The sequence below is a fragment of the Cryptococcus neoformans genome, assembly GCF_000091045.1.
Source record: "Cryptococcus neoformans var. neoformans JEC21 chromosome 2 sequence".
NCBI classification, from domain to species: Eukaryota; Fungi; Basidiomycota; class Tremellomycetes; order Tremellales; family Cryptococcaceae; genus Cryptococcus; species Cryptococcus deneoformans.
In genome coordinates this window covers 1,346,825-1,369,023 of record NC_006684.1, presented here as the reverse complement: position 1 = coordinate 1,369,023, position 22,199 = coordinate 1,346,825, and the positions used below count along the sequence as shown (strand labels likewise).

The 22,199-nt window shown below is 48.6% G+C and overlaps 10 protein-coding genes across 11 annotated transcripts; 5 read left to right on the top strand and 5 right to left on the bottom strand.

The window, feature by feature from the left end:
• The first annotated feature begins 66 nt into the window (after positions 1-66).
• Positions 67-1,449, top strand: CNB04800 (C-terminal protein carboxyl methyltransferase, putative). Its single transcript, XM_024656611.1, has 5 exons — positions 67-187; positions 232-478; positions 527-988; positions 1,045-1,205; positions 1,254-1,449. Exons 1-5 carry the CDS (start codon positions 99-101, stop codon positions 1,363-1,365), a joined length of 1,071 nt encoding a protein of 356 aa, XP_024512188.1. The 5' UTR covers positions 67-98; the 3' UTR covers positions 1,366-1,449.
• CNB04790 (conserved hypothetical protein) lies at positions 1,265-2,662 on the bottom strand. Its single transcript, XM_568969.2, has 7 exons — positions 2,605-2,662; positions 2,277-2,497; positions 2,188-2,213; positions 2,017-2,112; positions 1,743-1,951; positions 1,565-1,686; positions 1,265-1,512 (listed from the first exon to the last, which is right to left on the bottom strand). Exons 1-7 carry the CDS (start codon positions 2,624-2,626, stop codon positions 1,450-1,452), a joined length of 759 nt encoding a protein of 252 aa, XP_568969.1. The 5' UTR covers positions 2,627-2,662; the 3' UTR covers positions 1,265-1,449.
• A 92-nt stretch (positions 2,663-2,754) lies between these two features.
• On the bottom strand, positions 2,755-5,398 carry CNB04780 (GTP-binding protein 1 (g-protein 1), putative). Its single transcript, XM_568968.2, has 10 exons — positions 5,015-5,398; positions 4,477-4,974; positions 4,246-4,418; positions 4,096-4,192; positions 3,987-4,043; positions 3,588-3,929; positions 3,513-3,543; positions 3,249-3,446; positions 3,101-3,195; positions 2,755-3,025 (listed from the first exon to the last, which is right to left on the bottom strand). Exons 1-10 carry the CDS (start codon positions 5,216-5,218, stop codon positions 2,849-2,851), a joined length of 1,872 nt encoding a protein of 623 aa, XP_568968.1. The 5' UTR covers positions 5,219-5,398; the 3' UTR covers positions 2,755-2,848.
• Positions 5,399-5,750: 352 nt separating this feature from the next.
• Positions 5,751-7,949, top strand: CNB04770 (integral to membrane protein, putative). The gene is made up of 8 exons (XM_568967.2): positions 5,751-5,906; positions 5,960-6,207; positions 6,259-6,331; positions 6,385-6,540; positions 6,608-6,703; positions 6,750-6,959; positions 7,009-7,099; positions 7,151-7,949. Exons 1-8 carry the CDS (start codon positions 5,783-5,785, stop codon positions 7,692-7,694), a joined length of 1,542 nt encoding a protein of 513 aa, XP_568967.1. The 5' UTR covers positions 5,751-5,782; the 3' UTR covers positions 7,695-7,949.
• A 33-nt stretch (positions 7,950-7,982) lies between these two features.
• Positions 7,983-10,714, bottom strand: CNB04765 (hypothetical protein). Its single transcript, XM_024658818.1, has 7 exons — positions 10,671-10,714; positions 10,464-10,615; positions 10,275-10,394; positions 9,854-10,203; positions 9,779-9,793; positions 9,334-9,730; positions 7,983-9,279 (listed from the first exon to the last, which is right to left on the bottom strand). Exons 4-7 carry the CDS (start codon positions 9,883-9,885, stop codon positions 8,770-8,772), a joined length of 954 nt encoding a protein of 317 aa, XP_024514239.1. The 5' UTR covers positions 9,886-10,203; positions 10,275-10,394; positions 10,464-10,615; positions 10,671-10,714; the 3' UTR covers positions 7,983-8,769.
• A 17-nt stretch (positions 10,715-10,731) lies between these two features.
• On the bottom strand, positions 10,732-13,765 carry CNB04760 (conserved hypothetical protein). Its single transcript, XM_568966.2, has 7 exons — positions 13,390-13,765; positions 13,006-13,336; positions 12,405-12,950; positions 11,781-12,356; positions 11,461-11,733; positions 11,119-11,397; positions 10,732-11,067 (listed from the first exon to the last, which is right to left on the bottom strand). Exons 1-7 carry the CDS (start codon positions 13,596-13,598, stop codon positions 10,852-10,854), a joined length of 2,430 nt encoding a protein of 809 aa, XP_568966.2. The 5' UTR covers positions 13,599-13,765; the 3' UTR covers positions 10,732-10,851.
• A 118-nt stretch (positions 13,766-13,883) lies between these two features.
• On the top strand, positions 13,884-16,128 carry CNB04750 (conserved hypothetical protein). Its single transcript, XM_568965.2, has 12 exons — positions 13,884-14,106; positions 14,164-14,333; positions 14,398-14,432; positions 14,486-14,621; positions 14,670-14,743; positions 14,789-14,812; positions 14,862-15,034; positions 15,093-15,297; positions 15,345-15,441; positions 15,492-15,576; positions 15,626-15,745; positions 15,798-16,128. Exons 1-12 carry the CDS (start codon positions 13,932-13,934, stop codon positions 16,037-16,039), a joined length of 1,536 nt encoding a protein of 511 aa, XP_568965.1. The 5' UTR covers positions 13,884-13,931; the 3' UTR covers positions 16,040-16,128.
• Positions 16,129-16,295: 167 nt separating this feature from the next.
• Positions 16,296-19,710, top strand: CNB04740 (conserved hypothetical protein). Of its 2 annotated transcripts, XM_024656610.1 has the most exons (8): positions 16,296-16,359; positions 16,419-16,469; positions 16,516-16,668; positions 16,822-17,797; positions 17,859-18,230; positions 18,289-18,719; positions 18,788-19,160; positions 19,213-19,710. In XM_024656610.1, the coding sequence occupies exons 1-4, from the start codon at positions 16,320-16,322 to the stop codon at positions 17,691-17,693; spliced, it is 1,116 nt and encodes a 371-aa protein (XP_024512187.1). In that variant the 5' UTR covers positions 16,296-16,319; the 3' UTR covers positions 17,694-17,797; positions 17,859-18,230; positions 18,289-18,719; positions 18,788-19,160; positions 19,213-19,710. The 2 variants fall into 2 exon arrangements, with proteins under 2 accessions (XP_024512187.1, XP_024514238.1); XM_024658808.1 differs by lacking the exons at positions 16,516-16,668; positions 16,822-17,797.
• Positions 19,711-19,919: 209 nt separating this feature from the next.
• CNB04730 (nam9 protein, mitochondrial precursor, putative) lies at positions 19,920-21,123 on the top strand. The gene is made up of 3 exons (XM_568963.2): positions 19,920-20,029; positions 20,087-20,548; positions 20,624-21,123. The coding sequence occupies exons 1-3, from the start codon at positions 19,967-19,969 to the stop codon at positions 21,050-21,052; spliced, it is 954 nt and encodes a 317-aa protein (XP_568963.1). The 5' UTR covers positions 19,920-19,966; the 3' UTR covers positions 21,053-21,123.
• CNB04720 (conserved hypothetical protein) lies at positions 21,108-22,094 on the bottom strand. The gene is made up of 6 exons (XM_568962.2): positions 22,022-22,094; positions 21,855-21,947; positions 21,688-21,786; positions 21,540-21,616; positions 21,403-21,473; positions 21,108-21,331 (listed from the first exon to the last, which is right to left on the bottom strand). Exons 1-6 carry the CDS (start codon positions 22,052-22,054, stop codon positions 21,246-21,248), a joined length of 459 nt encoding a protein of 152 aa, XP_568962.1. The 5' UTR covers positions 22,055-22,094; the 3' UTR covers positions 21,108-21,245.
• Positions 22,095-22,199: the final 105 nt, after the last annotated feature.

Below are 22,199 nucleotides of genomic sequence, written 5' to 3'. Positions count from 1 at the left end.
GCGGGATAATTAATAGATGACGCAATGCGGAGATCGCCGCCTCCTTGCCCTTATTATTTATCACGGCGCGATCCAGACACCTCCCCCCACTGACCCAAATGCTGCCCCCGCGCACAGACCCGCCCCCCGCCCAGCACTCGGACGATGCCGTCCGCCTCACCGACGACGACGCCGCCTCCGCCCGCCTGTGCGTCCCCCCGTGTCACTGCCCGTCGCGCTGACCACACGCAGCTCGGCAGCACAGCTCGGCTACCTCCAAGACCCCTTTGCGTCGCTGCTCTACAGGCCGCCGATGCCCCAGCCGGGCGCATTCGCTCCCCAGGCCGTGGGCAGGGCCCGCAAGCCGCCCCTGATCAATGTCGGCACACACCACCGCACATGGGGCATCGACCGCCTCGTCGACCGCTTCCTGCAGCGCGGCGGGAAGCAGGTCGTCAGTCTCGGTGCCGGGAGCGACACGCGGTTCTGGAGACTCATGGTAAGGCCGTCGTGTCCTGCAAAGACGAGTGTTCATACGGTGTCACAGTCTCGCGCGACGCCGCCGGATCTAGCGAGATACGTAGAGATTGATTTCCCGCACCTCACGTCGCCCAAAGCACAACGTATCGCCCGGCACCGCAAACTGTACCAGTACCTCGGCCCCTCTTCAACTGCCATGCCGCCGCCCGGACACCCGTACACGGTCTCCAAAGGCGGCACACAACTCTCTTCCCCCCTCTATACCCTCCTCCCGCTCGACCTCCGCCCCTCGCCCTCCGAACCAGCCTCTTCCATATCCGCCATCCTCTCGCACCATGTCCTCCCCCAACTCGATCCCCGTCTCCCCACCCTTTTCCTCGCAGAGTGTCTTTTCCCATACATGTCCCCCGAGGACTCGCGGGAGATTATAAAGTGGTTTGGGGAGACGTTTTGTAGTTGTATGGGTGTCGTTTATGAAATGGTCGGCCTCGATGATAGTTTTGGAAACGTCATGAAGAGAAATCTAGCCGTGAGTCGGTCTTTTTTTATTTTATCGTTGTCGCAACCACCCAACGTCCTTCCCAGGTGCGCAACCTGTCCATCCCGGGGTCCATATTCTCAACGCCGGAATCGCAAGCTGGCAGGTTCACTTCGCCCATGCTGCAGGGCGGCAAGTTTGATAGCGCAGGTGCGAAAACCCTATGGCAGATTAGAGAGGAAGACGTCGGTCCCGAGGAACTCCAGCGGTAGGTCTTGTCGTCTCGACACACATTGTCACTGACATTCCGGCGCAGGATATCAAAGCTGGAGATTCTCGATGAGATTGAAGAGCTGCGGTTGGTCCTTGAACATTACGTGATCGCCTGGGGCACAAAGGGCGAATGTATGAGTTCCATATCTCTGTAAATGTAGTAATCTGCGGCATCATGTTACAAGGCTGGCACATGCAAAAGACACGGAAAAGAAACCCGCAAACAAAAGGTACATTGATTAAAAAGTCTCTTCTTCACCCTCAACAGGCTGCTCCTCGATGAAATCTTCTTCCTGGGGAACCTGATACAGCATTAATGGTCAGCTTGCACAACCTATCAAAAAAACAACATACCTCGAAACCTTCAATGGTCGCATAGAGAATATCCTGGATCTTGGTCATCACATCAGACTCCTCTGGCGTGATACCCTCAACAGCTAATCGCTCTTGCACAATGAGCTCAATGTTTCTCAGCTCTAATCAAATCACCATTGATCAGCAGTCTCTTATTTTCAAGGAACAAAAACCTCACTGTCAAAGTAGAAATCCCTCTCCTTCAACAACCCTTCACTATGCGCCTCAATCTCCGCTACTCTTGCTTGCATAGCAGCGACCTGTGCTGAATTCGCTTGTTGGCTCGCTGAAGAGACGGTCCTAGAACCGGTTACGGCGGGCGCTGGACGGGTACGTGCGGCGGTGGGTCGAGATGTGGAAGCCCTCACGCCGGCGATATGGCCACCGCTGTATCCGGGAAAATCAGTCCATGACCAGTGCGTGTGTGTGTGACACTGGGGGGAAAAACGCACGCTCGGGCTTGGGCATCGTAGCCTTCTCCACGGGAATGCATATCCCAGTACTTTTTAATCCACTGAAGGAACTCGAGGTTATCTTGCATTTTGCACCTAGAAATACCACCGCCTTTGTCAGACCGTCGTTCGTTTGTAAACTAGCGGGGACACGAAACCCCATTCACATACTTGATGAGCCTGTCCACCGGTATAGGCTTTTAGAATCACACACACATCGTCAGCATATCAAAAAAGGAGGGGGCAACAACCAAACCCACCTTTTCAATCTTGTGCCTTGTAAACGCTTTTTGTAAAATCTTGAAATTATCCAAATACTCATACTCCATCCTCGCGTTAAACTTGACCCGGCTCATTGGCAAATCGCCATAGATGGAATCGATAATCTGGCAGTAGACACTGCCCGTACCGCATTGCTCGAGCTTGGTGACGACTGTAGGCGCGAGCAGGTCGTTGAGCCAGGCAAGGAGCTCGCCTCGTGCTGTAGTAACAAAAGTGTGGGGTTTACGTTAGCTCAAGTCAAAGCCAATGCAGGGAGACGTAAAAGGCAGAGATTTGAAAAAGAGGGGGAAAAGCGTTGATACGCACATTCGCCAACGTAGACAGACATTTGTGTTTTATTTTGGGGAAAAGGGACAAGAAAGGTGAGCAGGAGACGTATCGCAGCCAAGAACAAACAACGAAAACAAGTCAACGCGCTTGGACGCGCATTGTTACGTAATCATCTGTCGCTTTTTACTTGTACAACGTCTTGCATGCATTCAACAAAAAAATAAATACAACCAAGGTATTTTCGCCACCATCAAGACGCTCAACTCCCGACACACACATCTTATCCAAGAATCTTGGTAACGACACCCAGTACCTTGGTTTTCGCCTCTCTCAACAATATCAATTGCCCCTCCTTGACAAATTCGGATTGGTTGATGAACTCAAAGACCACCTTGGCCCTGTCTCCAGTCCTGATGAGACCTGAAGGATGATCTAAAGATTTTATTCGGACGGTTTGCTTTATGTTACAGTATGTATTTAGCTAAATGAGGATCACGGATCGGTCATGGAGGGAAGAAAAAAAAAGACGTACGCGAATGGCACCGCAGTGCATCATTGCTTGATAGTTGGGCTGGATGGTGGATGAATGATGCAGGACCATGACCATTCCCTCAAACCTCTTTACCGCTAAAATCCCAATGTCAGCCCATCCTTTTTTTTGGATCCTTTATTTTTATTACCTTTGGGAGGTGTATCCGTCTTGGCAATCAAGACCATCCCCTTCCTCACTTGTGATCTCCTTATACGCTTGAGTGCAAATGATACGCTCTGTCCAGCTTCTCCGCTCGTAACGGACGCACGCTTTCGTTGGATAGTCTTGACAGCGGTAGGGATGAACTGGCCTACAGAGTCAGGGCCAAGAAGAACGGGGTCGTTGGCTGCACCAGAATAAAAGCGTTAGAAGCCTCGAAACAGTTCAAGAAAGAAAACGAGTATTGGCTTACCGTGTATAGCCCCGGCAGTGATAACACCGCTCTACTCACTCATCAGCATTTGATTATAGACACAGTGCGACTCACAACTACAGTACCCACAAACGGTACCGAGAACGTATCACTGATCTGAAACTCGAATGGCGCGTCCACCACATATCTGTCATCGCTCTGAGAGCTAGGAAGACAGTTGAGGAATGTCCTAAGGAGCGGTAGGTTTTGACCGGTGACGTTGGAGACCATAAAGATCGGGCAAAGACGACCAGCCGTGGAGCCTGAATCAAGAGGCTTGCCAAGGTACCGAGCACAGTCCACTGCCTCCTGCGGGCTGTTGACGAATACAGGGACTCGTCTACAGCCAGGACTCTTCAGGACCTTGGTAAGCATGGTGACTGTTTGTTCGAGAATGTTCGGAGGGGTCATATCAATCTGTAGGAGAAGTGTTGTAAGTATGAAGCATCGGCATAATAAAAGAACTACTCTTACTTTGGTGACGCAAACCGCTATAGGGACATTGAGGGCAAGTGCCACACCGAGATGTTCCTAACACCTAGATGTCAATTGCTGCTTGGATAACAAATAGTCGTATACTCACTTTGGACATGCCTATCAGCCCAGCATTACCCCCTACCATCAACATGACATAGTCCGGCGCACATCCACTCAGACCATATAGCGTTGTCTTGAAATACCTATTTGGCATGTATGAGATCTGTCCATCTGCACAAACGTGTGTTATGCTTACCGTTCATGGCCTGCGAGGTCGATGAAGCTTACCACCTTGGCCGCACGCTTGCAGATATCCTCCCACCCCAGCTTTTCTCGCTTGGCTACAGACAGGGGGTGGTGCGGATCTGAAGAGTCTGTTATATGTGTGGAGGGGACTACTGATTCACCTTGCGGTGAGAAGCCGAGGATCTATATTTTGACGGAGAATTAGTAGCACTCATTGATGAAAAGTGGGGAAAGGACTTGCCTCGCCGCCCACAGAACTGGTTCTGCCGGTTTCGACCTCGTGTGGATGTCTGAACAGCGCCACCCTCGCTTTACCTCTCCCATCATCCAGCCCACCTCGCGTTAACACCCCTAAAGTAGTACTCTTGCCCGCATCTACGTTTCCGACAACCGCCACCCTGACCTCCATGATTTCCTCTACGCCTCTTGGAGTTAACCGGATAAGCCAGCATCCATAAGGGCCTTCCTTTCGGTCGGCATCTGCAGCCTTATACAGCTCAATGAGATCGGCCTGCAGTGCCCCGCACGCAGTTCTTAATCGTTCAATGGATGCGGAAAGGGACTTGGAAGTGAGTGCTTTGCCTATTGTAGATGCTGACTCGGTTTGGGAAGGATTGTATTGGGATACCGGATCCGGATGCGCACCCAGAGCTATCAAGTATTCTCCGTGGCCCTTTAGAAGGTAGAGGGCTAACCGAGACTGAAGCTCATCTGAGCTTCCATCAGAAACTACTAGATCCTATCGATGTAAGCGTGGTCCCCAGCGGTGATTAGCTTACCTCGAGAGGAACGTCTGGCTGCTCGTCCTCGTCCACCTTTACTTCGATAATTGGCTCCTTTGCTTCTTTCTTCACGGGTATCTTCCCATGATGCCTGGCCAGCTCGGCAGCATGATGCTGTTCTCGAGCTCTATCGACAGCTTCCTTTTGTTTATCATGAGAGAATGCCTCAATCTCGGCTTGGAACGATTTGAGAGTTGTCATTGCCGATAGCTGTTACGTGTTACAAACGTTCTTCGTGTGCGGATAGAGATAAGTCGTGTTCCGTTGATAATTTAGTGCCGGTGTTCGTTTCTTTATGTGGGTTTCTGAGGGTTTTTCGGGGAATGGCAGTAGGGGAAATTATCGAGTCGATGAATGCGAGTCAAAAATGGGCAGAACTGGTATTTTGAACGGGAAAGTGTATGTATGCGACGAATCGGGAGGCCGATTCTTCAAAGAGATGGGATTCTTTGAGTGGCGGCGGAGCCCCATACTCAATGCTGGATTATGGGTCGTCTGTCCGGCAATTCTCTATGCATGTATGTCTTCACTCATATGGACAGTGTGCGGCATGTGGGGGACACAGAAGCCGTATAACACTAGAGTACATGCATGCCCAAGTACAGCCTAATGGACTCCACTACGTACAGAGTTCGATTCCATAGATAGGACTTGTGATTGCGTCACGACTCGAGTGGCTCCGGAAGTGAATCGCGAAGATGTCATAATCCGCTCTATCCACAAGTGCTATAACCCGCATTCCGACCACCTTGTTCCAGCAACGATATGTCAAGTCAAACGAAAGATACACCTCCAGGCCTAGCAAGGCAGAACTCTTCATTCTCAAATCTCATGACTCTCAATCTCGATCGCTATGGCGAGGACTGGGCGGGCGCACTTACCCTTCTCGGTGGGTTTTGCATAGCTAAACCACGGAACGAACTATGTTAACCGCCAGGAAAGATGTGATCGAAACTTTTTTCGATTCAAGGCTAGATCTTTTCAATCGGAGACTCAGAGCCCAATCTAATAGGCTGAAATCTCGGGCAGCAGAGATGTTGCCCAAGCAGCTACGTACGCCAAAGGGAGGTGGTATACTCTTGTTGGATGACGAAGACGAAGATGAGAGCAAAGAAACTGGAAAGAATAAAAGTAGAAGCGAGAAGTACAAGAATGATGTGGAGAGAGAAGTGGAAAGGATCAAGATCAAGGTTGGCACGAGCCCTTCTGCGTCGGGGGTGAAGCTGACAGCATGAGTGCAGTTAGCCGCTAAGGTCACTCATCTGTCAGGGACATGGAAATCAGAGCAAGTGGTACGAACTAAGGACAAAGTTTGTAAGTGGCTCTGGGAGCTTATCACCACGCAAGTAAGTCTGACATAACGACAGCTTTCCTTTTCGGTGTGCTCGCTCTTGCCTTTACATGTTTACTGTATGGAATGGCTCCTGAGTGGTTCCCGGTTGCCTATACTGTCCAAGCCGCTTTCTACATGCCCATTCGAATCTATACCTATCACCGTAAAGCGTGGCATTATTTCTTGTTTGGTGAGTTTGGTCTTTCTTGGATGTTTCCTCCTCTACCTGTTTTATCAGCCCGACTGACCGTAAGCAGACTTATGCTACTTTGTAAACGCCCTTGACCTCCTGTGGATCTGGGTTTTCCCCTCTTCTACTTTTCTTTTCATCTGCTGCTACCTCTTGACTCTCGGTAAGACTCCTCGACGGCTGCCTCCACATAACCTGATTCTCCGTAGGACCTCTGGCTAGCGCCATCATCACATGGCGAAACTCACTCGTTTTCCACTCGCTCGACAAGGTCACTTCTATCTTCATCCATATCTATCCCCCTATTGTACTCACAGTCATTCGACATGTGATACCCAATGCCGAGGAGAAGTACTCTGGATTGAAGCATGTGGGAGAGTACAAGTGGTACACTATGATCTTGTTGAGCAGTGTGCCTTGTGAGTCATGGAGTAGCCTTGAAAGAGTATAGCTGACCAATTAATCAAGACATTTTGTGGCAGGCCGCTTATTACAAGTTTATCTCCGTTGATCGAAAGTCCAAGATTGAATCAGGAGAAAGACAGAATAGCTTCCACTAGTGAATTTTTTCTTTCACCTTACCTTTTAAGCATACTGATTGTCTCGATAGCATGCTCAACGACAAACGTGGTCCCATCGGCAAAGCCCTGCAAGGCATCCGTCCTGAACATCGCGAATTATGGTTCATCTTCGGTCAACTCATCTATTCTATCATCTTCATGATCCCGCCATCAACCTTCCTTATCCACTCTCCCACTTCATCAAGCATCTTTCTCATCATTATCTTTACCGTCTCTGCTTGGAACGGAGCCACTTTCTACGTAGAGGTCTTTGGAAGGAAGTTTGAAAGGGAATTAGAGAAGCTGAGGAAGGAGATGGAAGTTGTCAGTGCGACGATGACGCCCTCTACCAGTGGGACTGGCACATCACCAGCTGTTGAAGATGCTGCTGCCTCTTCTCCTCTATCCTCTGCAGAGCAACTCAATGACGAGGAGGATGATCTGAACGACAGTCCTCTGGTTTTGCCTGATGCAGGAAAGATAGAAGCCTCGAAAGAGGCGCAAGTACCTGATTTAAATCTGGGGAAAGCGGTTGAGGAAGTCGATAGTGAGCTCGAGGGTCAGGCAACAATCAGACAAAGGAAGAACGTCTAGAGTAGTGGGCCGCAGACTCATTCTGAGGAAGAACCTTTGGTGGATGTTTCAGAATTTAGGATTTGGAAATGGGTAGAGCGAAAAGCTCTGAATTTCGGTTTTTATACAGTTTGCTTACTACCAAGATCATGTCTATGGTTTACATGTCAGCACTTCTTCTTTCTCAATTAAGCTGGATCCCATGTTCGTCGAATATCTCTTCAACTCTACTAAAGCAAAAACGTCGTGTACTATGAACCAAAATGTACATTGTCAGAATATCCCACTTGAAAGCAGATGTGGAATGTCTTCAGGAGGAAAACGAATTGTCAGACGCCACGAGGCAACTCAATGCATTTCAAGGAATCATGCTACTTGATTATTAATCATCAGAGTCGCTACCTTCTCGTCCATGGCAGAGAAATTTGGACAAGATCCTCTTGGCCCGCTCGGACCCTGACGTTTGAGGTTGAGTGCTATCAATCGCGCGACTGTGGCTCAATCTAGAATGTGTATTTCTGCTTACTTCTCTGCCGACTCTATGACCTGTCCAAGAGGAAGGTTGAGCCATCGAGCTGCTTCCCTCCTGGGACCCTGCGAAACCGTCATCAAATGTGTCCATATTACCCCCATTTTTTGTTGTGAGTCTAGCAATTGCATTTGACGAAATAGCAGTACTCGTAATACCAGCTGGCCCAGTTGAAGCATCCCAGGAGGAGTCTTCATAAGAAGGAAGAGTGGCGGCCTCTGGATCGATGTATTGTTGATGAACACTGATCCCTGGAAAGCGAGGAGCCTGGGATACAACATTCCTCTTTTTGATATCTTGCAGGATGGTAGGGGTACATGAAGGAGGACCGTTCAGAGATTTTGAGTCGATTTCTCCAGTTGCAAGAGCGTCTTTCCAAGTATAATTGTCCCAGCCGTGGACAGCGGAGACAAGAGGTGTCAAATGTGAACCTCCGTTACGGGCGGTTATGATATCAAGTTCTCGCTGTACCAAGGCACTTACGTATCTCGAGCAGGCCTCTGATTTGGTTCCCAAGTCATTGGACCACCCTTCTCGGTTTGAGCAAATGGCATCACTGATTTCTAGCTAACGGAATTGGTCTTTATCAAAGTTTTCGAACGCTGAAAGCGCACTGCCAATAGTTTGAATTAGATATCGATGGGCCTCTCCATCCTCAGTATCGAAGAAAGCATAGACTTCTGATGACGTTTTAGTCAGAGCGTTCTTTTCTTTAGGCAATGCCAGAACACAATGAATTGTGGGTATACCAGATTTGGAGTAATCCGTGTGTATTAAAACGTGAGCGATTCCCACTGGATGAGACCTGTTACTACACATGTAAGACGGCTCTTCCTTCACCCGGACAATTGCAGTCTCCGGATCTTGAAGGACTTGTTCGTAACTGACATTGTCTTTTGATCTTTCTAGGCCATGCGCATACATATGACCCAAGTCATCTTCCTTGACTATTGCTAAGCGAGGGCACTCTGGGCTGTACCCTCCGCTCTTTTCATATGTCGCCAGTCCATGGCGAAGTTCATTGGCAAGAACAGAAGACCACAAAGATACCGATCTTTGGAGATCGTAGCTTGGATCCTGTCGAGTGAATCAGTATAAAACGCGTATTATCGGGGGAGTCGCAATGCTCACAAGGCCAGTGACTTGACGATGACTGATGATCCATTCGGCTGCCTTTTTAGTAGCCTCATCCCACCAATGCGGGTTAGGGTTTTCTTGATGTATGTAGTAGCTCCTGCTCTGTCTGTGCTCTGGACTGCGTTTTCCAGAGAACAATGCTTTGTAGACCGGCCGACGATTTTCGTCATTGGTCAGACCAGGCGCCACAACGAACCAGGCATTAGAACCATTTTCCACCGGTCGGTAAGAGTAGTCAATCTTTGACTCGTACAGTTCTTCCTTGATCAAGGGATCAGCCGGTTCCCCTGTAAATGCGTCCCGCCATTTGCGTTCAGACACCCTGCCTGAAGGAATATCGTTGTTAGACGATAGTCTAGGCGGGCCGTCGAGGCCTGTTACACTTAGCGGCCTGTGAAAGGTTATCAGCGATGATAGTGGCGAGAACGATTTGTCTTACTCGGACTTAGTAGCCCTGGACCGTGATGACTGTCAGCTTTGTCTACTAAGAGTTGATGACGATCAGTCTCCTTACTGTTTGCCTTTGGCATGCTCCGACAAGGACATTGTTAGCTGCAAAAGTTTGGTGGCAAATGCTGTGGATAAGTATGGGATGTTACGAACACAGGAATTCGAAGTTGTTTTGTAGATTTATGGCTTATGGATCTGGAGATTTGTAGATTGGAGTGTTTGTTAGGCTATATGGAGAGTGATGTGAGGCATTCTGGAAAATTGCGGACCTGCTAAAGTGTAAAACATGATACAAACTAGGTAGAAGCTCGTCATCCTTTGTTAATGCAGTCATAGGCTTCCACAGAACAACTGGATATCGTTTAAGATCACCTTGAAAGGATTAGTCGTCCAAGCGTAGTTAGTCTTTATCTCGCTTCTGGTCACCATTTTGCACGTCAGAGGAACCAACCATTGTTGTTACTCAAATGTCTCTCACCTGCCCCGTTTACCTGTTTTATCATGTGTTGGAGCTTGGAAGCAATTCTGCGGCTAAAGGAAGGATCGGACGATGAAAGGTGCGGAGCCAGTAGTCGAATGCCCAAGGAAGGAGGAATCCTTTCAAGCTTAAATCATACAGCAAGAGACGCGTGAACCCAAGTACGTTATTCTGGCAGCCTTGAGGTATAACTTACAGAACCTTGAATTGAAATCTAGGTAGAGTATACCCCATATAATTGTTTTGGAACCAGCCGGCCGTGAGCATGAACAGTTTAGGCTTTTGATGATCCCTTTGGGTAATTAGTAGGGTTTGTGGGCCAGAGAAAAGGAAACCAGCAAGAAGACACTAAATGGAAGTGAGCAAGAGTGAAAAAGCAGCCTTCGTTGAATAATTGGCGTACCTGTTGCTTCTAGATGCCGCCACTACTTCCCTTCCAAAGACTTTGCCTTGACCATCTTTCCTTCAAGTTTCGATGCAGTATGTGCATAGCATCCAAAGCCCAATGTACAATGAGTTACAACAGATTACGGACTCATTACCTGAACGCATGACCGCCCTCCATCATCCGACCTTCAAAGACATTACGACTGAACAGCACTTTGTGGGGTGATCGTCGTCCTTGGCGACAAGAAATCATCTCCATGGGGGGCTGACGTAGGTGATCCGGACCCAAATGGACGTTCTTGCTCCAACTGACGTTCTGGCTGATGGCGATGAGCAAGCTCTCGACGTTCGAGGAGTTGAGCAAAGGTCTTGCGATGGAAATAGTTCATCGCGAGAACAGCGTGCCGTCCAACCTTAATAGATGGTTAGCGTCTCAAAATTCCCTATTTGTGATAGCAACTTACGGGATACTGCTGCAGATTCAGCAGCAGCTCTACCGTGTTTTCCCTCACACCAAGCCACTGATGGAATAGGCCGTTGGCAATGGGCATGATTCCTCCTCCGTGCGGGGGCAAATGAGTCAAAAGCTCAACAACCTGCTCATATGTTCTCACACCGTTGGAAAGCGCAGAAAATATGGCATCTGCTTCGCCATCAGACATATTTTTGCACATTCGTAAGCGCGAGAGTTGGTGTTGAACATCGAATTCAATAGCTCGACGTTTGACTCTGGAATCCCAATCCTAAACTGAATTAGCCAAAGTAGACATATTCGTATAGACATATTCGTAAAACGCGATACCCACTTTGGCAAAAAGCTTGTAGCTGTTTGTCTTTCTCCATGCTTCAATCCTATGCCCATGAGCCCACATTTCCCTCTGTCTCATCTGATCATCTGCAAACACAACTCCGCTTCCCAGCTGCCCATTTTGAAAAGTTGTGGTAGGGTATCCAATTTTAGTCGAACCCGTGTGGGAGTACTCTTGGTGAGCCGCAAGACGAACGAATCGGTTAAGATAATCGGTAAATCGAAGTCGGATGTTGGATTCGCCGTAATGCGATGACATTGCCGCAATGATCTGGAATAGTCAATAATCCATATCGATTTCAAAAAGAGAGAACTCACTTCGTCCATAAATTGGTTATCAACACAGTCCGCTTTAGACACCGAAACCATCTTTGCCTGAGGCGTACCCATCGTATTATCATCATCGACCTTGACAATACTAGCACTCAAGCTGATCTCTGACGATCGACCACTGCCGATTGAGCCCATGCTCACACTGGCCGACTTGACATTTTTTGACACCGTCACTTTACCAGTTTCAAGGTTACAAAGTACATCCCATGTCATGGGCAATTCCTCAAACCTCGGGTTCGTCACACCTGCCACGTACCCTGGGAATTCTTCCAAGATGTCTAGACTCGCGAGATTGGCATAAGGGAAAGCACATTCAGTCATGCCTCGGAGTACTTGTCCACAGCCAGAACCCAATGCACAAGCAGCGAGGACCATTCGCGCGACTTGGTTGGCGGGTAGACCGTGACCGAGGAACATGACTCGCTTGTTGGCGAGGAGGGCGTTGAGGATGAGAATGATAGGATGGGTATTAGCACCGTTGGTGTGGAGATGAGCATGGAAGGGTGGTTGAAAGGGAGCAGGGTTTTGGGAGAATGTTTGGACTAGCTCGATCAGAGAGTACTGCTCATTGTTAGCTTAATCAGACGTGCCGTATGAAAGGAGGCTTACATCGCCCACATCCTCCTCGAAAATGGCCATGGGTATTCTTATGGGTACTGTAATCTTTTTGAACCTAGCTTCGGTCTCAAAAAAATGCGTATCCCTGGGTACGCCTTTCCTACGTCCGAACTCTCCGTACCCGAATTCGGGCGTTATGCGACCTTCTCTTGACGAAGGTGTCCCAAGGTAGAAATGTGGAGAAGTAGCGCTCCCTTTCCTAATCATCCTTCTGCCAGAGTTACTGCTCATCGTTTTCCGGTGTCCCCTGGTGAAAGTTTGTCCTTCTTCACTCTTCGACATACCTTCTGCAGAGCTATTCCCCGCTTCACTGCTGCCTTCTTCAAAAATCTCTTGCGTTTCATTTCCAAGTTCGTAAAGACCAAACTTCTCCTCGAACAAATCTTTTTGTTCAGATGATCGGAGGAGGATACGTTCATTTCGGGAAAGGCGGGGCATGCCAGAGGTGGATATACCGTTGGCAGAATCGTACAGCCGCGTCATGATTTCGGGGGAGGGATTGTTGAAGTATTCTTCTAAGGCGAGGAGAAGAAGCGGCTATTGATTATCAGAATTACAGGCTTTTCGATAATCCGCAAGAGGGAAATCCCACCTTGTAGATTCCGACATAGGGATTTGGTGTACATATCGCCATAGCTTTCACCATTGCTCCTCTCCGCATCTTCTTGTCCTCTTTCATCCTCACGCAGTTCAGAACATACAGCAAACCACCTCCTGCAACGCCTCTCATAGCACGACTGGATGTCATCATAGTGCTAGCTTTTCCATCTGAATCTGTTGATGTACGCGTCTGCAGTGATGCCTCTGATTCGTGGGACAGTAAAGGATCAACAGCGGAGGAGGCTGTCTGACCGAGATAGAATATTGTCCAATCTTCAGGCCGAAGATGGGCCCCATCCGGAAGCATTAGTTCTGCTAATCGACTATAATCTTTCATCAGTACTCAACGATCGCATACTTTCGACATCAGACGTACTGCTCATCCGTACCGGTAGGATAAGGATACTGATGCGCCAACGTTGCTCCTGCATCGATATCAAATTCGGCCAAAAGACAAAAATGCACAGCATCTTCATTTGGTTCATCGGCAGCTCCTTCGAAACCCATGTCTTCTTGTGTCAAGTCAAGGTCCCGTTTGACAGGTTGGCTGGTAGTACTTGATTGTATTTGAGATGCTAGCGCCATACTGATTCGTGATTAACGACTGCTGCTCTGCTGCAGTGGGGTTTCCTGGAGAAGGCCGTTTGGGTTGGAGCAGGACCTGCGAGTCTAGGTATGCGCCGATGAGTTGTCCGGAAGAGTCGAACGGAGCAAACCAAAAGAAGACTCCCGTTATTTTATTGTTGTTCGTTGTGGAGGGGGACAGGCAAAAACAAGGAGCAAGAAGACCGCTAATTAATTAGCGGGGCCCCCCCTCGCAGCCAACGCATGTCTGAACACCGATATACGCAGCTATGCATCCATTGTCGCACAAACGCATATTTCGAGTCCACTTCTACAAGCATACAATCACAAGAAATGGCTCTCGTGGATGTAGAGGAACAGAGCACAGCAGGCCCGAGTCACTCGAGATCCTCCAGCGTGCTGGCAGCAACGGCGGCAGAGTCGGTATCGTCGTCAAGAAGAGAATCGAGGAGAGGTTCAAAGGATAGAGAAGTCGGTGATGGGGGAAGGGGTGGAGATGACCATGTTTGTGAGTTTGATCCATGGATGTCTATCTGCGTATCGCTGACAACAACAATGCGTAAAGCATTCAAAACGGCTGAAGAGGACATCGAGCTGCAAGACAGCGCGACAGCACCTTTACTTGCGGGAGCTGCAGCCAGCCCTCGTCTGCTCGATTCAGAAGAGCGTCATCTTCTAGAGGCTGAAGGACACAATTCAGTTTCCAGGGGATCGATATTAGACGCGGTGACGAATGTGAGTATTGAGTCCAGCCGATCAGCCTCTGAGATGTTGACGAATGAATCGCGCGACATGGTAGATGGCCAACTCCATTATAGGAGCTGGTATAGTGGGGTAAGCTGAGAGTGCGCATATGGCAGAGCTATAGCTGACCATCCTTTTTGAAGATTGCCATATGCAGTATCCGAAGCAGGCTTTGTCATGGGCGTGTTCCTCTTGATCGCGCTGGCAGCCATATCAGATTGGACTATCCGGCTAGTCATCCTCACCAGTAAATTGAGTGGAAGAGAATCTTACACCGAGGTGTGCTATGGCATATGGTCTGTTTTATCAATGCTGACTTAGGAGAAGACAATGTACCATTGCTTCGGACCACTAGGAGCGATGGCAGTATCCTTCTTCCAGTTCTCATTCGCGTTTGGCGGGTAGGTCTGTAGTTGCCTATGTGACATAAGTTAACCTCCATGTAGGACGGCTGCATTCCATGTCATCGTGTAAGGTTCCTTGTTCATTTCCTCCGCGATGAAAGCTGACACTCTACAGTGGTGATACGATCCCTCGAGTCGTCTCTTACATCTTTCCCTCCTTCGCCGAAAACGTCTTCCTTCGTCTATTTGTCAATCGCCAAGCAGTCATTATCATGTGCACCTTGTTCATTTCTTTCCCCCTAAGCCTGCATCGGGACATTGTGAAGCTCTCAAAATCATCCAGCTTCGGTGGGTACTTTATCGAAGATACAAGTAGATATCCCGGAATCGCTGACTCGAGCGATAGCTTTAGTATCCATGGTCATCATTATTGTCTCTGTGCTCTTTCGAAGCGTCGCGGTTGATCCATCATTACGCGGCTCTTCAACTGATGTGTTTTCAATCGTGAAACCTGGTGTCTTCCAAGCCATAGGGGTGATCTCTTTCGCGTACGCGTGTCATCACAACAGTAACTATATCTACAAAAGTATCAATGTACCTACTCTCGATCGGTATGTTCGTCTTGACTCAGAATGGAATCGATGCTAATGATGTTTAGCTTTGACATGGTCACTCATATTTCAACTGGCATAAGTTTAATAGCCTGTTTACTAGTTGCTGTTTGTGGATATGTCGTCTTCACCGATAAAACAGAGGTTTGCGACTTGCTTAGCTTGTAGGGCATCAGTGCTAACGTTTCATTTAGGGGAACATTCTCAATAATTTCAGCTCTGAAGATTGGCTTATCAACATTGCCCGCTTTTGCTTTGGCGCCAATATGTCAACAACAAGCGAGTCCATGCTTCACCGTCGTAGATCATATACTCATCAAAATCTCAGTCCCATTGGAAGTTTTCGTCTGTCGAGAAGTGATTGAAGAGACGTTTTACAAGTCTAAGCCCTTCAGTAAGCTGCGTCACGTAATCATAACTTCCTCTGTCATCTTTATCGCTATGGGTCGTAAGTCCTTTCCTATTTGATTTCGCGCCTTACTGATGCAATGGGCTTATAGTCGCGCTTACAACATGTGATCTCGGTGTCGTCTTGGAGTTGGCCGGTGGTCTTTCAGCTTCCGCTTTAGCTTTCATTCTGCCAGCCTCCGCATACTTTGTAATGCTCTCTGGCCCTTGGTCTTCCAGAAGGAAATTACCGGCACTTTTGGTTGCCAGTTTTGGAGTGATTGTGTTGGTGTTGAGTTGCGGGTTGAGCCTCAAGAAAGCCTGGAGCGGAGAGGGTGGGAAGTCAGTGTGCTAAGTTCACAGTGCTACTAGATATATAGATTGATTGGGTGTATGTCGTATAGTTCGTTGTGTTGTTTGTACGTACATATGCACAGATGACGGATTTACATACGAGTTACTTACATTGACCCGTGGTGGTGTTGTCCCGGGGGACTTTTGAATTAGGCTGGAGTGGAGATTTTTCCGTACTCCGCCGGGCTTCGTCATAGGTGGGTGGATGTGGATCGAAATGAAAGGATCTTTCAATCTTGCATTTTCATCTTAATAACTCACTACTTTATATCTAGAACAGCATGTCCAGGCATAGATTTGTCAGGAATATTGACCTCAATGGTGAGCGATAAAAGTTTTCATAGATTGGAGGCAATCAGTCGCTAACGGAGCTCCTCCAGATGAGCTCGATGACGGTGACGAGGAAGTCGGCATGTCCGCCGAGGAGACAGGTGTGTATTACCAGTCTAATTTGCTCAATCTGACTCCTTCTATAAGCCCAAATGAACAGGGCTGTGAGTGTCGCTCGTAACCTCCTCAAAGACGTCACGCCTCCGATATCCGACAATGAAATCGCCGATTCCGTATGGCACTACTGGTTTGACGGCGAAAAAGCTGCTGCCTGGTTGAGACAGGATAGAGAGAAGAAAGGTTAGTCTATTTCCTACCTCCTATATCTTCTATTCCTTTTTTCTTTCCTTTTTCTTTTGTGGTTGGGCTTTTTCAACGTGTTTGAAGTTTGGTCTTCCGCCTTTACTTGTTATCAAATGTCCCGAGTCGAGCCGCCGCTGAGCTTCGTCTCAGGCGAAGCTCCGCCTTCATATCTCGAACCTACACCGCTACAACAACCTAGACATCGCCCGAAAATCTTGGTTCCACCTTCCCAACCCACTCAAGCCCAGGAAGACATCCAGCCGCCTCTTACAGCCCTTCAACGGCTTACTCTCTCTCGCCGGCAGGGTTCTCCAGCATCTCCCGCTCCCTCGTCATCTGTAGGAGAAAAGCCTATGTCAAAATTGGCGTTGCTTGCACAAAAGAGAAGAGAAGCGGCAGCAGCTGCTACGACTACTTCTGAAACCATCCAGTCTGGAATTGTATCACCTCAAACGTCTCGTCAACCTTCTGCCTCTGGTACGCAACCAAGCAGCGGAACGCAGTCCCCATCCCAGTTGGAGAAGAAGCCACTATCCAAACTCGCCCAGAAGATGGCTGCTGCTAGAGCTGCGAGGGAGGAAGCTGCTGCGGCTGCCAAGTCCAGCAAATTAGAGAAGAACAGCGTAGGGGACCAGATGGAGGGGGATGAGCCTCTGCCCAGTCTTTCTTCTCCTGCAGACCCCATGTTATCTTTATTCTCCCCGCCAGCAACGTCCCCCAAGCCCAAGTTGAAACCTACTCACCCATCACCATTTTTTTCAATCATTACATCAACTTCTTCCCAAGGCGGGGCGCCAGGGCCGGCTAAGGACCACTTGCCGCCTGAGCCTACCAGTGCCAATCTTCACGCACCTCTCATCACCGATGTGGACGTCCTTGTAAAACAATTTGAGCAGGCTTTCGCAGAGTCACCGGATGAGATTGTGCTTCGCAAGAGGCAAGGAAGGGCCGGGACTGCAGATATGGTAACTGCTGTGAAGAAGCAGGCAACCGGAACGGGAATCAAGCCAAAGGTGAAATGAATGGGGGAGAGAAAGAATCAAAGAAGAACGAATCAAAGATGCTGGAGATGTACTGTTCTATACTATTGTTACACCAAATTTCTTATCTTTTTATTTTATTCCCCGTGAATTCGGCCAGTCTCTATATTGCCCTTCGACATTATGCTGACTCAATTTCTTTTTCAGCCGCCAAAGCCAAGGCTGCACAAACAGCCAAATCTGCATCTCTCCCCGGTAAACCCCGAGTGCAACAAGTAGCAAACCAAAAATCAAAACTCGCTGTTTCTCAACCCAACTCACCATCGACAAGTGCTAGCAAGTCGACGAGCAAGTCTGGTTCTGCCTCCAGCACACCCAGGACACTTGGGAAGAGTAATCTGTCAACTGATCTGGAGGGCTTGCACTTGAACGAAGAAATGGACGAGGCTGAAAGAGAACGAGAGAAAGAGAAATTCAAGGAGAGGCAGGTGTTGAGTATGAAGCAGGAAGAGTTGATCGCCAAAGCCAAGGAGGAAGAGGAAAAGTCGGGGAAGAAGAATGTCAGCTTGATTGTTGTCGGTACGTGTACTGATTCCTGTGGAGAGTAATAGAGGGCTGCTTACTTTCGACGGCGCAGGCCACGTCGATGCCGGTAAATCGACGTTGATGGGTCGAGTACTCTACGACATTGGTGAACTTTCTGAGAAGGAGAAGATCGCCAATGAACGAGGTAGTAAGAAACTCGGTAAAGGTTCCTTCGCTTTTGCATGGGGTCTCGATGCTTTAGGCGATGAACGTGATCGTGGTGTAACCATCGACATCGCCACCACACATTTCGTAACACCTCATCGTAACTTCACCTTGCTTGATGCGCCCGGGCACAGAGACTTTATTCCTGCGATGATCAGTGGTGCGGCCCAAGCCGATGTGGCATTGTTGGTCATTGACGGTTCACCAGGAGAGTTTGAGGCAGGCTTTGAGAGGGGCGGGCAGACACGAGAGCACGCGTGGCTAGTACGGAGTTTAGGAGTGAAGGAGATCATTGTGGGGGTGAACAAAATGGATTTGGTATGTACTTCCGTCTTGGCGGAGCCCAAGGAAAAAAAAAAGACAAGATACTAATATTGTTTATCTAGGTTTCGTGGTCTCAAGATAGATATGAAGAGATAGTGGAATCACTCAAGCCCTTCCTTCTTTCTGCTGGATTCAACTCTACCAAAACGACCTTCTTGCCACTTGCCGCGATGGAAGGTATCAACATCCTCGATAATGACCAACCAGAGCTTAAAAAGTGGTATTCTGGCCCGGCTCTTATTGATGCCCTTGACGACGTAGAAGTTCCCACTAGGCCATATGACAGCCCGTTGAGGATACCGTTATCAAACGTGTTCAAGGGTCAGACTGCCATCGCAAGTGGAGTAGCCGTGTCAGGAAGGTTGTGCAGCGGTGTGGTGCAGGTTGGAGACAGGTTAAGAGCCGTGCCGGGCGATGAAGTTGCCAATGTTCGAAGTGAGCCTTCCTTAGTGTGCAGTCTTATGTTTAATGCTGATTGAATCTGTAGCTATTGAAGTAGACGACGACTCTGCGCCCTACGCTGTAGCTGGTCAAAACGTCACGCTTTACCTTTCCAACATTGATCCCATCAACCTGTCTATCGGTACTGTTCTTTGCCCTACTTCTATTCCAGTTCCTCTTGTCACCAAATTTACCGCTCAGATCCTCGTTTTTGACCTTCAAAGCCCCATCATTGCCGGTACCCCGGTGGAGCTTTTCCATCATTCCATGAACCTTCCTGCTACTATTAGCAAACTCGTTTCGATTTTGGAGAAGGGACAAGTGGTGAAGGAACGTCCCAGAGTCCTTCAGAAGGGTACTACAGCGATGGTTGAATTGAGTTTGAGGCCGAGCAGTTCCGGCAAGATTTCTAGCATACCACTGGAGACTGCGACGGACAACAAGGAGATGGGAAGGGTGTTGATCCGAAGAAATGGAGAAACTATTGCTGCTGGTATGGTCATGGAGCTTCTCGGTTAAATATGCATAACAAGATTAGATAAACATTAATCTTCTGCCACTCCATGTGTGCAGTTGTTGAATTTTGACGAACTCGTTCGATGCTGCATATGGAAAGAGCCAGTTGAATTAACATAGGTCGTGGGGGGTGCGTTGCAGATATTACCGGAATATCCGAGCGTGGCGTTTCTTTCAGACTTTTTGGATTTCGACAAGTCAGGTCTCGCGACTGAACGGTGTTATTTTGCCGGTAATTTCCATCTGCTCTTTCCACACCTGTGAACTATTCCCTTGCTCTCGCCATGCCGTACAGGCCGTACACTACAAGAAATGTTTTTAACCACAAAAGGGCTATCCCCCGTATGGTATGTTAAACATGGCAGAGCTGACCTCGTGCACATCGCTAACCTACCTGTCCGCAGAGCTGGTCTCCAGAGAATCTCTTCAACATCTGGCAACGTTCTTCTCCTGAGTCTCCTATACGCCGAGAACACGACTTTACCCGTACCAACGCAACTCCCTTCCAGCTTCGATGGATCGCCAAGCGTCTCTTGCGAGGATACCACGGTGACCACATAGGTTACACCAAGTTTGCGAGATGGTACATGCCTGAAAAGCTCCCCGCTATTCACGAAGGCGGCAAGAACGATGTGGGAGAAATGGGCAAATGGATTGAAGGTCGGGAAAGGGCTGGAGGAAGGACACGTGATGAGAAGAAGGCGAAGAGCAAAGCGAAGGACAGCAGGGCGCCGGTTGGGACTATGCTTTTTGCAGATATCGAGAGGAGATTGGATGTGTTGATCTTTAGATCTTGTTTCGCTCAAAACGTGTGGGAAGCGAGGAGATATGTGGTTCAGGGACATGTCAAGCTGAACGGCCAGGTGGTGAGTTTTCGTCTTTGGTTTTGTATATTCTCCAAAGGGCGAAACAATGCTCAGATGTTGTCTTTGACCTTGTAGATGCGAAACCCGAACATCATGCTCAACCCTGGAGATGTCTTCACGGTCAACCCCTCACAGATTGTTATGCTCCAAGCGCCTAAATCAAAATTCCAACCACCAGCAGAGGAGGAAGTCGAGGGTGAGGCTTCCGAAGAGAAGCCTTCAGAACCCACCGGTCCCGCCGCTTCATCCTACTTTAAACTCCCAGACTACGCTTCTCCTCACCTTTTCGTCCCGGCGTACCTTCTCCCGTCCTACCTCACCTGTTCAGCAGTCTATGTCCGACATCCTACTGCCCGTCCGAATTATTCCGAAATCCCATCACCATACGATGCTGGAGGCGAGTTGATGAGTCTCGGTTGGGAGTGGTTTAAGAGGTCTGCACCAAGGATGAGGAATAAGACAAAGAAGTGGCCAAACCCCTTCGGTGGTTTCGGCAAGCAGTAGAGCTGTCGTTGGTAGAGTTGTGCACTAGGCATTTTTTGCATGGATTTCATTTTAACAGCTTTTGGTTTAGGCATGGTATCTTATAAAGCGCACGGCGGCGATATCCCTATGCGGTGTGTCCATCTAACTGACGCCATGAGGCCGGACGCTGTGAGATTAGAATGCATTCATTATCATAAATATTAAAATCTCCTTAGGCACTGCCTTCGGGTCCCTCAGGAAGAGGAGGAGCAAGACCCTCCTTAATCAACAGATCCTCGAGCTCTCCGCTTTGGTGCACTGCAGAATGGCAGAATAATGGTCAGTGTCACCGAAAGATCAAATGCAGAACTACATTTAAGGACACTCACTTGACAAGAGAATGTCGCATCCACCGACGAATTCACCCTTGATGTAAACCTGAGGGATGGTGGGCCATTCACTGATGACTGGGTTGGCAATCTGGCCAGACCATATTTGGACCATTTAAAACGAGGACAAATCTCACCTGTATTCCTTGATACCCTCACGAAGCTCCTGATCCTCCAGACAGTTGTAGGTCTTGAGGTTTTCTCTTGGGACACCCTGCAATTACAAACAGCAATCCTTCGATGTCAACCAAATCGCTAATAGTCATGTATACGGGAATCACTCACCTGAACATCAAGAATCTGGCAGACGGCCCTGGAGAAACCACACTGAGGAGCATCAGGTGTGCCCTTCATGAAGACAACAAGAGGGTTGCTCTTGACGGCCTGTGGGAGATCCGAAGAGTTAGCCACTTGATTTACATACAACTGAGCTATAGTCATGGCAAGCGTACACCGTCAATGAGCTTCCTAGCCTCAGCGGAAAGGAACCGCCTTTGGGCAAGGATAGTGGTTGATCGAGCGACCTGAGACTGAGGAAGAGATCGCTGAAAATGAAATTAGTCAGCAAGAAAGTCCACTGGATATAAGTGATACGAGCAAGGTAACGAGATTAACGTACAAGGGTGCGGAGACCAAGCTTGGCGAAGACCATGATGAAGATGTAGTTTTTGAAAATTAAGAGTTACAATTGTAAACTGAAGGAACAAATGGATGTCCAGTCAAATTACAGCGGCAAAAAGAAAGTAAGCGGGCATTCGGGCGCCTCCACCTTTATTTGCACGACTTGTTGAATCGGC